At 44.9% G+C, this 12,751-nt stretch overlaps 1 protein-coding gene across 1 annotated transcript in view; it reads left to right on the top strand.

Moving 5' to 3' along the window:
• The first annotated feature begins 6,833 nt into the window (after positions 1-6,833).
• ARHGAP20 (Rho GTPase activating protein 20) overlaps positions 6,834-12,751 on the top strand; it is a 133,285-nt gene continuing 127,367 nt past the window's right edge. Inside the window, exon 1 of the mRNA XM_004382487.1 lies at positions 6,834-7,134. Coding sequence (XP_004382544.1) covers positions 7,030-7,134 — 105 coding nt within the window. The 5' untranslated portion in view covers positions 6,834-7,029. The remainder of the gene's footprint in view (positions 7,135-12,751) is intronic.

Here is a 12,751-nt window from a genome sequence, read left to right as displayed (position 1 = left end):
TAGAACAAAATTTTAATTCACAAAAAAAGACCAGACTTACTGATCTGACAGAGATCGGAGAAACTCCGAGAGTATGGCCCCCAGACACCCTTTTAACTCAGTACTAAAGTCAGTCATAATTCAGCCAAAGATTAAACAGGCCCATAAAACAAAATGAGACTAAATGGGCACAGCAACCTGAGGCAAGGATGATAAGGCAGGAGGGGACAGAAAAGCTGGTAATGGGAAACCCAGGGTCAAGAAGGGGAGAGTGCTGACATGTCATGGGGTTGGCAACCAATGTCACAAAACAGTATGTGTACTGTTTAATGAGAAACTAATTTGCTCTGTAAACCTTCACCTGAAGCACAATTAAAAAAAAAAAAAAGAATTGAGGGCCAGGGTAAAAGCTTGGATGTAGGTCAGGGAAAGCAAGAATTCATGCCTGAGATGCAGGCAGGCAGATCTGGAGACCTTTGTGAGTTTCAGTTTAGTACTGAGAGGTGATGGAGAGCCACTGAAGGTTTGAAGGAGGGGCAAAACATGGTTAGATTGGTATTTGAGAAAGATGGTAGATGTGTTATTGTTTAGGGGAAGGTGAGGCTAGAGGATTAGAAGACTCTTTAGGGGTAATCTGGTTCAGAAATTTTCTGTGTGTGTGGCTATGGGAATAAAGATGAGGGACAGATTCCATATATACAACATTAAGAGTGGAGAGGCCTTGGTGGTCAGCTGTATGCTCTGTGTACGGATGTGACGGGAGAGGGGGGACGCTGCTGCCTAGGTTTGAAGATAGGGAGAAATCTAGGATTTTTATCACGATGCTAACTTTGTACTGGGGAAAATGATGGTAGCAGTTACAGAGAGCTGGTGAGGGTGGGGGAAGGAGATGAGAAGTTAATGAATTCAGTTTTAGACCTATTGAGTTTGAGGTGTTTGTGAGGGGTTTGTAAGAGAGTCTATCCAGGTGCTCAATAGACAGGTTTGGAATGAAAACAGAGAACTAATTAATAGAGACCCAGTTAGTATCAGAGTGTAAGGAATGTGGGCAAGATCACAGAAAGTGTTCTGTAAAAGAACACCAAGAAAGGTGAGAGTGAGTCCCTGAGTGTTTCAAGGGAGGGGAAAAAAGAGGTAAGACAGATAAGACAATAAAGACCTTTGAGAAACAAACCAGGAGAAAGATGTATCAGTGATTTTCAAGGTGTGAGTGATGAAGAACTCAGTCCATGGTCTATAACATCAACTACATACTCTCTTACCAGTATTCTCAACAATCTTGCCCCATTGTTCATCACAGCCACCTGGCAAATCTTCTCCCCAAATAAATCCAATAGTCTGCTTTCTAAGCTTGTTAAAGAGAAACCACACTATGTGCAGGGAGTCCATTATAAATTCATGGCTACATACCTCAGTGGAGACCTCAACACAGCCTTGGCCTTGCTAATTTCCATTCTTCAGTGTCTGTTTAAATCATTCAACTCTCCTCCAACTTCCAACACACACCATTGCTGTCTCCCCTCAATTCTCAGCAGAATTCATTGATTCACACATTCATTGAACAGATTATTTCCTAAGTACCCACCCTTGAACTGTGTTCAGTGCCTCCTACTTTATAGAGAAAATAGAACACATTACATGAGCTTTCTGCCTCTGCACCCATTCTTTCCCACCTCCCTACTGTGATAATGGAAGCAGTGTTCTTGTTCTGATCTAGGCCAATCTCTCTAACTTTGCTCTGAACATCCCATCCCCATCCCACTAGCCCCAGTGTCTTTAACCTCTGCCTCACCCTGGATGACTTCCCTTCTTTCAGTAGTTAAATATATTCATGTGTATAGTTGGAGCCCTGGTGGTGCAGTGGTTAAGAGCTCGGCTGCTGTCTTAGTTATTTAGTGCTGCTAGAATAGAAATACCGCAAGCATTTAATTTGGTTTTAACAAAGAAAAATTTATTTCCTCACAGTACAGTAGGCTAGAAGTCCAAATTCAGGGAATCACCTCCAGGGGAAGACCTTCTCTCTCTGTCGGCTCCAGAGGAAGGTCCTTCTCATCAATCTTTCCCTGGACTAGGAGCCTCTCTGCGCAGGAACCTCAGCTCCAAAGGACACGCTCTGTTCCTGGCACTGCTTTCTTCTTGGTATGAGGTCCCGTCTCTCCACTCACTTCTCTCTTTTATATCCCAAAAGAATCAGTAGATTGAGTCCTGTGTCTTCAACACAACTGCCACCCATCCTCCCTCATTAACATCACAGAGGCAGGGTTTACAACACATAGGAAAATCACATCAGATGACAAAATGGTGGACAATCACACAATACTGGGAATCATGGCCCAGCCAAGTTGATACACACATTTTTGGGGGATACAATTCAATCCATGACAGCTGCTACCCAAAAGGTCAGCAGTTCAAATGTACCAGCCACTCCTTGGAAATCCTATGGGGCAGTTCTACTCTGTCTTATAGGGTCGTTATGAGTCAGAATCAACTCAACAGCAACAGGTTTGGTTTTTGGTTTTATGTGTATAGTTAGACCCAAATGGGCTGTCTTCAAACCCGTATCCCCTCCAGCTTCTGTCTTCTCTCCTCCCTGTCATAATCATATTCCTGAAATGGTTGTCCACATTCACTGTATCCAGTTTCTCTTCACTTCTTAATCCCTAGCCCACTTATTTCACTCAAGCCATTCTACATAAGGCCACCAATGGCTTTATGGTTGGTAAATTCAATAGCTATTTTTCAGTCATATCTTTCTTGACATTATTGACCACTTCTTCCGTCTAGAAATACTCTTTCCCCTGGCTTTGTTCTCTAAGCTCCCCTACCTCACTCTTAATAGATCTGTCTCCTATTTTGGTAAGAAAACAGATTTCACCTTCCTCTGATGGCTCCTGCTTTCTCATTGCCATTCTCAGCCAAGCTTCTTGAAAGAGTAGCCTCAACCAATCTTTACCAGCTTGATCTCTTGCAGCATAAGATGCTGTCAGCCATTTCTCTTCTTCTATTTTTAAAAATAAAATCACAACCACTTGGTGTTTCTCCTTCTTCTCTGGTCATTTATCATTCTTGCCAGCTTTTCATCCTCCATTTCCTTACCAGTTAATACTTTCCCAGCACTAGGGATAGTGATGACTGTGACAGTACACCTCCCACAGGGTTGTTGTATTAAACGAGATAATGCAGCCACAACTCAGCTTTAGCTAATTGTTGCCATGGAGAAAGAAAGCCTAGTGTTGCCAGATTTTCTTATTTTTCAAGAGAACTTGTATTCTGATTTAATATTGGCAACAAATTTGGGGAAAAAAAGAAAGCATGTATGCTGGAAAAAAAATGTGTGAATTCACTCTGCAGGCCAACCTCTGATCTAGGGTGTTTGGATTGCACTGCCACTGGCTCTTGTATACAGCTTGGGGCTTACAAAGACTGTACCCGTGAGCTTACCTTCACTGTACCCAAGTGCCTGACAGTATCTGGCACATAGCAGGCACACGATAAATATACATTGAATGAATTAGTTGCATGGACATCTCCTTTCATAGTTAAATTTCTTCACTGTTATTCCGTCTAATGGTTGGCAAAATATTTTGGCTTTGTTCTTAGGCTAGGTAATGCTAAAGGTCTGCTATTGTTATTTCCCAGCTGTTAAGTGTTGCTGTTCTTAGTACTTTGCTTTAAGGTTTGTTTCAAAATATTCTGAGTGCATCCTACTTGTGTCAGACACTGGTCATCACACTCCTTCAACTGCCCTGTCAGCACTTTTGTTTCCTGGCATCATCCTTTTCTACAACATAACATTCCCAGAGCGGGATCTTGGCTTCACTATCTCAAGGAATGGCACAACTAGTTCAAGATTGTTTCTTCCTCACCAGAGCATCTTCTTTAAACTGTATAGCTTAATGATGGAGGTAAGATGGTTGTTTCAAATACTTCATTCTTTCAAAAAAATAAGTAATTGAAAAAAATCATTCACAGCATAGTCGTGTGCCTGGTACAAAGAAGAAAAGACAAATAAAATACAATCTTTGATTTTTTAGGCGCTTACAGTCAAGTAAAACAGATGATAATAGTATAGTACAACATGTACTGTAAAGAGAAGGAATCACAGACTTTATAGGAGAAGCAGTACACCCAAGTGGTTAAGAGTGCTAGTTCTGGAGCAGACTTCCCAGGTTCCAAACCTGGCTTCACCATTTATCAGGTGTTTGAGCAAGTTATTTAGCAGCTTTTTGGCTTGGTTTTTCCACCTGTAAAATGGGATAGTAAGAGAATCCACCTCTTAGAATTATAATGAATATTTAAGTGAATAAATAAGTATAAAATGCTTAGAAATTGTCTGGCATAAAGTACTCAATATATGTTATCTGTTATTACTACAGAAGGAACACTTAAACCTACGTACGTGGTGGTGTGTGGGGGTAGCTAGGTAGGAAGAAATGACGACAGGAAAATTTTCCTGAGGTAATTGTAGATTAAAGTCTTAAAGATTCGTTTCCTTATCAAATATTTATTGGGCATCTACTATGCTCCAGGCAGTAGATGAGTAACCGTAAAGCAATAAGTGTTGAAAAATATAGAGAAAAAACATTCTAGGCAATGGGAACACAGGTTCAAAGTCATCAGGAAGAAGTCAAAGGCAGTCAAAGGTCAATGTTAGTTCTTGGAAATGCAAATAGTTCAGTTTGGTTGGAGAATATGGGGGGTGGGGGTGGGGTGGAGTTGGGGAAGGCCAAGAGATAACAAGAGAAAGAAGTAGGGGTAGGGGTGTTAGATTATAGACAGTCTCATATATCATACTATGGCATTTGAAATTTATCCTATAGACACAAGAAGCCAATGAAAGTTTTAAGCCGGGGAGTGATGTGATCAGATTTGTGTTCTTAAAACATTACCCTGGTGATAATCTGAGCCAACTCAATTTTCTTTACGTGAGACCGGCTTCAAAACTCTTACGGGGGAGGGGTGGAATGATTTTCTATGCAAATCAAAACTAATGGATTTTAAATTAAAAGCACTTACAAATTAAGAAGTGAAAGTGATTTTTCCGCATATGCAGTAAAAATAATACTTTGACTTGAAGTGTGAGGCATTTATGTCACAAATGGTATACATTGGGGCTCTCCAAAATAACCAGCTCTAGCTTGCCTCTTCTCGATCTGTCTCATAACTTTTTTTTGTTTCTTCAAATCATTTAACCAACAAACATGTATCAGGCCAGGCACTGTTCTAAGCACATGGGATGCAACAGTGAACAAAAAAGACAAAGATTCCTCTCCTCTGGGAGCTGACACTTCTCTGAGACAGATTAAACATAATAATTACATGAAATGTTAGAAGGAGATAAGTGTTATCCAAATTTAAAGAAAATGAAACAGTAAAGGAGCTTGGGAAAGAAATTGAAAGAGGCTAACAAGTCATAAAAGGTCGATTTCAACAAGGAGTGAAAGGAACTGCAAAGCAATTTGCAGTGTAAAATTCACAACTCTAAGGTGAGTGCAAAATCCTGTTGCACACAGATCTAAGCAGTATATATACCATGATTTATAAAGCCCATCTAAGCCTACTTTAAACATTGTGGTGTGTACAAGGCTTAAAAAGGCTGGAACATTTTTCTCCCCATTATTTCCATAACAAACAATTTCAAGCTTTGGTAGTGGTGGTGGTGTCTATGCGTTTGTGTGTGTGTGTTTTGAACAGCATCTCACGCCTGGAACACAGGCGGTCAGAACCTTATTCTTCTATAATGTGCGCTGGTAACAGCCCAACCCGGCAGGAACGTCAATTTTTTTTTTTTTTTTTTTTTGCCTTACCATAAAAACAAATCCCCTTCAACAATCTAGTATCATAGAGTGGTATCCTTCCTCACTAATCCTCCGTTTATGTTCTGACTCCAAGGGAAGAATGCCACCTACCGAATCATCCACACCAGTCAGCCAGTCCTGCAAAGTGCAGCAACAGTCAAATCAACCGGGGTCGGCTCCAAATCCCCTCCCTGCTTATTCTTTGGCGTTTAAAAAAAAAAAAAATAGCCACTATTTGGGCTTCCAGGAAGTTATGCTCTCAGCGCAGATACCTGATAAACACTTCCACATATTGTAGGCTTCTCAATAGCTAAGCTAAATTTCAGAGTCCTCTCTTTGCCTGCATTTTTCTTAACTGAGCTTTCACGTTCGGAATGCTCCCTTCTTTGCAGCTCGCAGACAGCAGGAATCGTTGGTGCAGCGGCTGCTGATCGGCGGCTGCAGAAGCCAGCGAGGGTTACCAGGGCAGGCTAACGTGCAGGACTGAACATGAGGTCAGACGATGCTGTGGGCTTCCAAATTTGTACAGCCGTGGCACTCTGCGACAGGCAACTCCATCCAGAGGCCTCTTTGCGGGGGCGTGGGGGGGGAGGGAGGGAGAAAAAAAAAGAAAAACCTCTGCAGTCCCCTGAAAGCGAGGCAGGAATCACTGCAACTCTTCCGTGCAGGCTGAGGTCGCCAAAGCTCCGCCGATGCTCGCGCTGCAGCGGCGCCTTTCCCGCGGGCGCAGAGCGGGAAGGGATGGGGTCGGGTGGGAGTGGGCAGGGAGGCGGGAGAGGCGCGTGTCCGTGCACTAGAGGCCCCCGATCCTGACACGGGTCGGTGAGCTCCTTCAGGCTGGACCCACTCTGGAGTCACGGACTGAGAAGGTCAGTCGGTCGCCTGTGCCCTAATATATATATATATATAACAGAGGGACGCCCGGTCTGGCGCGCCAAGGCCTGGGGCGCCGAGGGGAGGGCGAAGGCCTGGAAGAGGGCGGCCGGAGCGGAGGGGGCGGGCCCGAGGTGGGGCGGGCCGCGGTACTGACTGGGGATTGCCGCTGTAATCAGCTCCAGCCGGCCGCACAGAGTGCAGGCGGCGGTACATGGCCCCGACGGGAGGCGCGCTGCCCGCACCCGGAGCTCTGCGCCCTGCCTGAGCACGGTAGCCGCGCCTCCGCCCCGAGCGTCCTCGCCTCTCCGGCTGCAGTCCCAGGGACATGACCGCGTAACCTCCTCCTGGGCTGGGATTTGCCTGGAAGGTCTTCTTCATGGAAGCGATGTCCCCCCAGCAGGAGACTCTAGGGGGGCAGCCGGGGCGCTCCTCTTCCCTGACAGGAGTGTCTAGGCTCGCCGGAGGCCCCGGCACCAAGAAGGTGAGGACGCTGAGCGGGGCCCGCAGCCCACTCCCCCGCGCAGCGCCCACTCCCAGCGCTCGCGCTCCGCGCCTGCGACCGCTGCGCGCGAGCCGCACGCCTCTGGGATTTAACGCTCGAGGCTCGCGACCCGTAGCGTTCGTCCTGGGACACTCCCACCTTCCCCATACACCGGGGTTTCTTGCATGTATAGCCTTAATCCCTGCGGGAGGGGACCCGCAGCCTCCCTCCCCGTCTCCATCCGCCGCGGGATCTGCAGCCCGGCTCCTCCCTCGGTCGAGGCGCGCGTGCCTGGATTGGGGGATCGCCGTTCTCTGGCCCTTCTGGGTGCTCTGCCCCCTCCGTCTTCCCCCGAGGTCGCCCGGGCGCACCGGCCCTTGACGGGGTCACCTCCGAGGTCGTCAGGGCTGGGGGCGTTTGCCGGGCCGAGTAAGCCGCGCTGAGGAGGGTAGGCGGCCGGTCTGCGGTGCCCGCCAGGGCTCAGCCCCCTCACCTGGCCGCGGGCTGCGCGGCGGCTCCGCAGTATGGGGGTGGGGGGTCGTCTCCTACGTCCCGCGCCTCGTGCGATGCTGCCAGAGTGATCCCGGGACTCCGAGGTGGTGATCAGAGTTGGAGGTGGTGATTGGGACGCTAACGGTCGACACTACGCGGACATGGAGGTTTGATTTGGCCTAGAACTGGATTGGGTGGAGGTCGAGGGGCTGTGGAGGAGGGTTGCGAGGGCCGAGGCGAGGGGCCTTAGCCCTGCGATCCGTCCCTACCCGGGCTGGAGAGGAATTGGGGTGTTGGTGTCGGCGTGGGGGCGGCATGCATGTTGCCTGTCAAAACTGGGAGGAGGGATGCGGGCAACAACTTGTGGCGTTCCATTCCAATAAACACAGCCACGGTGCGGCGTGATGATTCCTATCGGGGTCGGGTTTCTTTGGAATCGTTCCCTAAGCAAGTGCACGTGGGCCGCGGGCTCCCGGCCTCTGCTGTGCGACTCTTGTAAGAATTGATTTGGAGGTTTCTAGCCATGTCTGCCTCTCCGCCCCCCAGCCCCCAAACACACACATCGCACAAGACCTTCAGATGTTTGGACGTTTTCGTTCAGTGTCGTGGTAGTGCCCTTCCAGTTTCTCTGCAAACAGGTTAGGATTAGAGAAACTATTTAGCTCTTCCTTTAATAAATTGCTCAAAGAATTGCATTTATATCATTAGAGCCTTAAAGGGTTACTCTTAAGGCTGCCCTTTGCGTCGGGATCTTATTGCCTTTCATAAATCTTCCCACCAGGATCTTGGGTTGGATAGAGGTAAGTTGAAGAGAGGTGAGATTGGTACGCCGAGTATAGGAGTGTAGGGAGCTCCCAAGGACCTTGACCATGGGTTGGAGCCATCTAGGGGTGCCCGTGAACTTAATGGTGTTTGTATAGGCTGCAGTGCCGACTCAGGCTTTGATGTCTTTGGGCTGCGGTTTGTCCTTGTTGCTTTTCCCCTTCAGAGATTGAAGAATGTGTGTGTGTGTGTGTGTGTGTGTGTAATCAAGTCTCCCAAATACAACGTGAATTTACTAGGTGAGGTAAATGAATGTAATTGACATGAATTTTAAAGCCGTTTTTATTGTTGTTGTTAAACTTCAGGGATTGAGAAAAATCAAGATTATTTTCCTAAATAGTTCTCTCCCTTTTTAACTAAGGGTAGTTACGCACACTGGCAAAGGGAAAAAGCATTAAAGAGTAGCTTGATAATTTGTCAGTAGTACCTGTCCAATAAAGGGTTGCTTTGCCCCTTTCCCATGTTCTTTTTACTTAGCATAGCCATTGTCCTTAAGATGCTTTCCTTCATTATAAAATGCAGTGGAATGTCACATTACCAAACCAGTCTTTGCCTTTTCCTTTTTTAAAGGAAGTAAGTCTTGCCAATCTGATCTTCCTTACAGCATTTTAACCTTTTCGGGGGGTGGGGGTAGGAGGAGAGGTTGAGGAACTGTTCTATTTTGCTTTCAATTTTTTTTTTTTTTTTAGAAAGGTGCACCTCTGCTTATTTTAAATATTAGTAGCATGTCTGTTTGATTTCAGACCTCAGATGAACATTGGAAAGTGATAAGAAGAAAAATTTCCAAACTGTAGTGCATAGAATCGTAGCCATTACCCTTATATACCAGTTTTCATGTATCCTAAATACTCATCAGATTGATCTTTTTTTATGTTTCATCTTGCTATTTTGGTGCTCAGTAGTCTTGGTAAGTTGTGACACTTATCTCTCAAAAAAGCTACCATGTGGTTATAATGTTAATTATTAAGGAATGGGTCAGCAATCCCTGGGTGGTACAAATGGTAAAGTCTGGACTACTAACTGAAAGGTTGGTGGTTCAGACTCACCCAGAGGCTCCTTAGAAGAAAAGGCTTGGCAGTCTGCTTCTGAAAGATCACAGCCTTGAGAAGTGCACACATGCACTCCACGCAGGGTCGTAATGAATCAGAATCCACTTGATGGCAATGAACAGCAACAACAAGGCTTGGGTCAGTGTTTAACTTGTTAATTGCAATCAGAATTTTAAAGAAATGCAATAGAATAGGAAATGTTAGTGCATAGTAAGGGTAAGGACGGTTTGTATACCTTCTTTATCTCTGCTTCATATATGTATGTGTATTTTGGGTAGTGATGGAATATGTATTTCTAACTGAATGGTCAAAAATTTTAAAGATACAAGTTTATCGGACAGTCGACTGTACAGAATTGGTGCACTTGGCTTGTAGCTCTAGTTCTATCACTGTCTCCATCTACCTTAAGCAAATTACTTAACTTATGTTTCAGTTTCCTCATTTGTAAAATAGGAATCAACAACATAATGTCAGAGAAAGTGTTTTGAAAAGTATACAGGTGACTTTTACTCTCTGAAAGTAGAGGTGATCTTAAAGTAATAGGATTTGAAGAACAAACAAAACAATAGTACCTTTCAAGCTAGTCATCTTGGGAGTCTATTAATTAATCCAGTGCTACTGCCATTGCTAAAACATAATCCATATTCCTTCCTACAAACTGCTGTCAAGGAGGCAATTTTGTACTCAAACCAAAGACCAAACCCACTGCCGTTGAGTTGATTCTGACTTATAACGACCCTAGAGGACAGAGTAGAACTGCCCCATAGGGTTTCCAAGGAGTAGTTGGTGGATTGGATCTGCCTACCTTTTGGTTAGCAGCTGTATCACTTAACCACAGCACCACCAATATGATGACCTAGGTTCAAGTTTCCATTTTGTTGGTATTAGCTTTCTGGCCTGGGCAAGTTGCTGAACCTCTTCAGTTTCCTATGTGTAAAATGGAAATAGTAATAGTACTTACCTTCCCAGGATTGTTAAGAAAATTAAATAGGAAACTATTGACATATAATAAGCATTCAATAAATGGTAGCTCTTTATTATTTGCAAATTTCCCTGTATCTATAAATTATACCACTGTGTCCCCATTGTTCAAGCCAGAAATCTAGGATTCATTTTCAGCTCCCCTCATTTCCTCACTCCATAACAACTAATCCATCCAAAAGGCCTGTCAACTATAACTCCAAAAGGGATCTTGAATTTCTCCATTTCATCTCTATTGTTGCCACTGTAGTCCAAGCCAAGCCACCACCATCTCTCACTTGCGCCTTTGCAAAAACCTTCTAACTGGTCTGTCCGACACCTTTCTTGCCAGGATGATTGTTAAAAATGTAAGTTTTGTCACATTACTCACCTGCTTTAAAATCCTATAGTGGCTTTCTGTCACATGTAGAATAAAATCCAGATCCCTTTTCTTGACCCTGCCTACTTCTCACACCTCATCTACCTTTTCCACCTTGTTTGTGCATTCTCCACTCACATGGACCTTCTTTTTTACACATCAAGTAATCAGATTCATTTTTATTTGGGGGACTTGGTGTTGCCATTCCCTCTGCTTCCACCACAGGTCTGCATTGTTGACCTTTTTTCCTATTGCTCAGATCTTAGTTCTTCACAGAGGCCTATCCTGACAACCTAAGTGGAGGTAGCCCCTCACTCACACTCTCTACCTTCTATTTTATTGTCATCTTAGCATTAGATCCTCGCCTGATAATTTTCTTATTTACCTTCTTACTATCTGTTCCACACACCCATCACCAGATCATGAAAACTATGAGAATAGGGAACTTACCTGTTTTGTTCAACACCACCTCTCAGTGCCTGCTACATAGTAGGTGCTTAACAAATATAAGGTGGGCAAAGCATAGCACTGAACAGGACAAGTATGGTGCCTGTCTCATAGTTTATGGGTTAGAGCAGCGTCAACAAACCTCTTCTTAAAGGGCCAGATAGTAAATATTTTAAGTTTGCAGGCCACAAGGTCTCTATTGCAGCTGTTCAGCTCTGCCACTGTAGCACGAAAGCAGCCATAGACAATATGTAAATTAGTGGGAGTGGCTGTGTTCCAGTACACTTTTATTTAGAAAAACAGGTGGTGGGTTTCTGGTCTGTACTTTCGTGACCCCGGTCTAGAACCAAAACCAAACCCACTGCTATCGAATCAATTCCAACTCACAGCAACCCTGTAAGACAGAGTAGAACTGCCTCATAGGGTTTCCAAGGCTGTAAATCTTTACAGAAGCAGACTGCAGACTGCCACATCTTCCTGCAGCACAGCAGCTAGTAGGTTTGAACTGCCAGCCTTTCAGTTAGCAGCTGAGCGCTTAACTGCTGTGCCACCAGGGCTCCTCGGTCTACAGCAGCACTGTCCAATAGAACTTCCTGCGATGATGATGCTGTTGTTTATCTATGATGTCCTGTTTGGTAGCCACTAGCCACACGTAGCTAAAGCAGAAGGAAGAAATGATGAAGTAAAGGAGCTGAACAGAAGATTTCAAAGGGCAGCTTGAGAAGGCCAAGTAAGGTATTATAATGACATGTGCAAAGACCTGGAGGTAGAAAACCAAAAGGGAGGAACACGCTCAGCATTTCTCAAGCTGAAAGAACTGAAGAAAAAATCCAAGCCTCAGGTTGCAATACTGAAGGGATTCTATGGGGAAAATATTAAATGATGCAGGAAGCATCAAAACAAGATGGAAGGAATACACAGAGGCACTCTACCAAAAAGAATTGGTTGACGTTCAACCATTTCAGGAGGTAGCATATGATCAGGAACCGATGGTACTGAAGGAAAAAGTCCAAGCTGCACTGAAGGCATTGGTGAAAAGCAAGGGTCCAGGAATTGACGGAATACCAACTGAGATGTTTCAGCAAACGAATGCAGCACTGCAAGGGCTCACTGCTGTGTGCCAAGAAATTTGGAAGACAGCTACGTGGCCAACCGACTGGAAGGGATCCATATTTATGCCTGTTCCCAAGAAAGGTGATCCAACTGAACGGGGACATTATCAAACAGTATCATTAATATCACATGCAAGTAGAATTTTGCTGAAGATCATTCAAAAGTGGCTGCAACAGTACATCGACAGGGAACTGCCAGAAATTCAAGCTGGATTCAGAAGAGGATGTGGAACCAGGGATATCATTGCTGATGTCAGATGGATCTTGGCTGAAAGCAGAGAACACCGGAAAGATGTTTACTTGTGTTTTATTGACTATGCAAAGGCATTCGACTGTGTGGATCACAACAAATTATG

This window comes from Trichechus manatus, unplaced genomic scaffold, assembly GCF_000243295.1.
Source record: "Trichechus manatus latirostris isolate Lorelei unplaced genomic scaffold, TriManLat1.0 scaffold00094, whole genome shotgun sequence".
In the NCBI taxonomy this organism is placed as follows: domain Eukaryota; kingdom Metazoa; phylum Chordata; class Mammalia; order Sirenia; family Trichechidae; genus Trichechus; species Trichechus manatus.
This window is presented reverse-complemented; position numbering and strand designations above follow the sequence as displayed.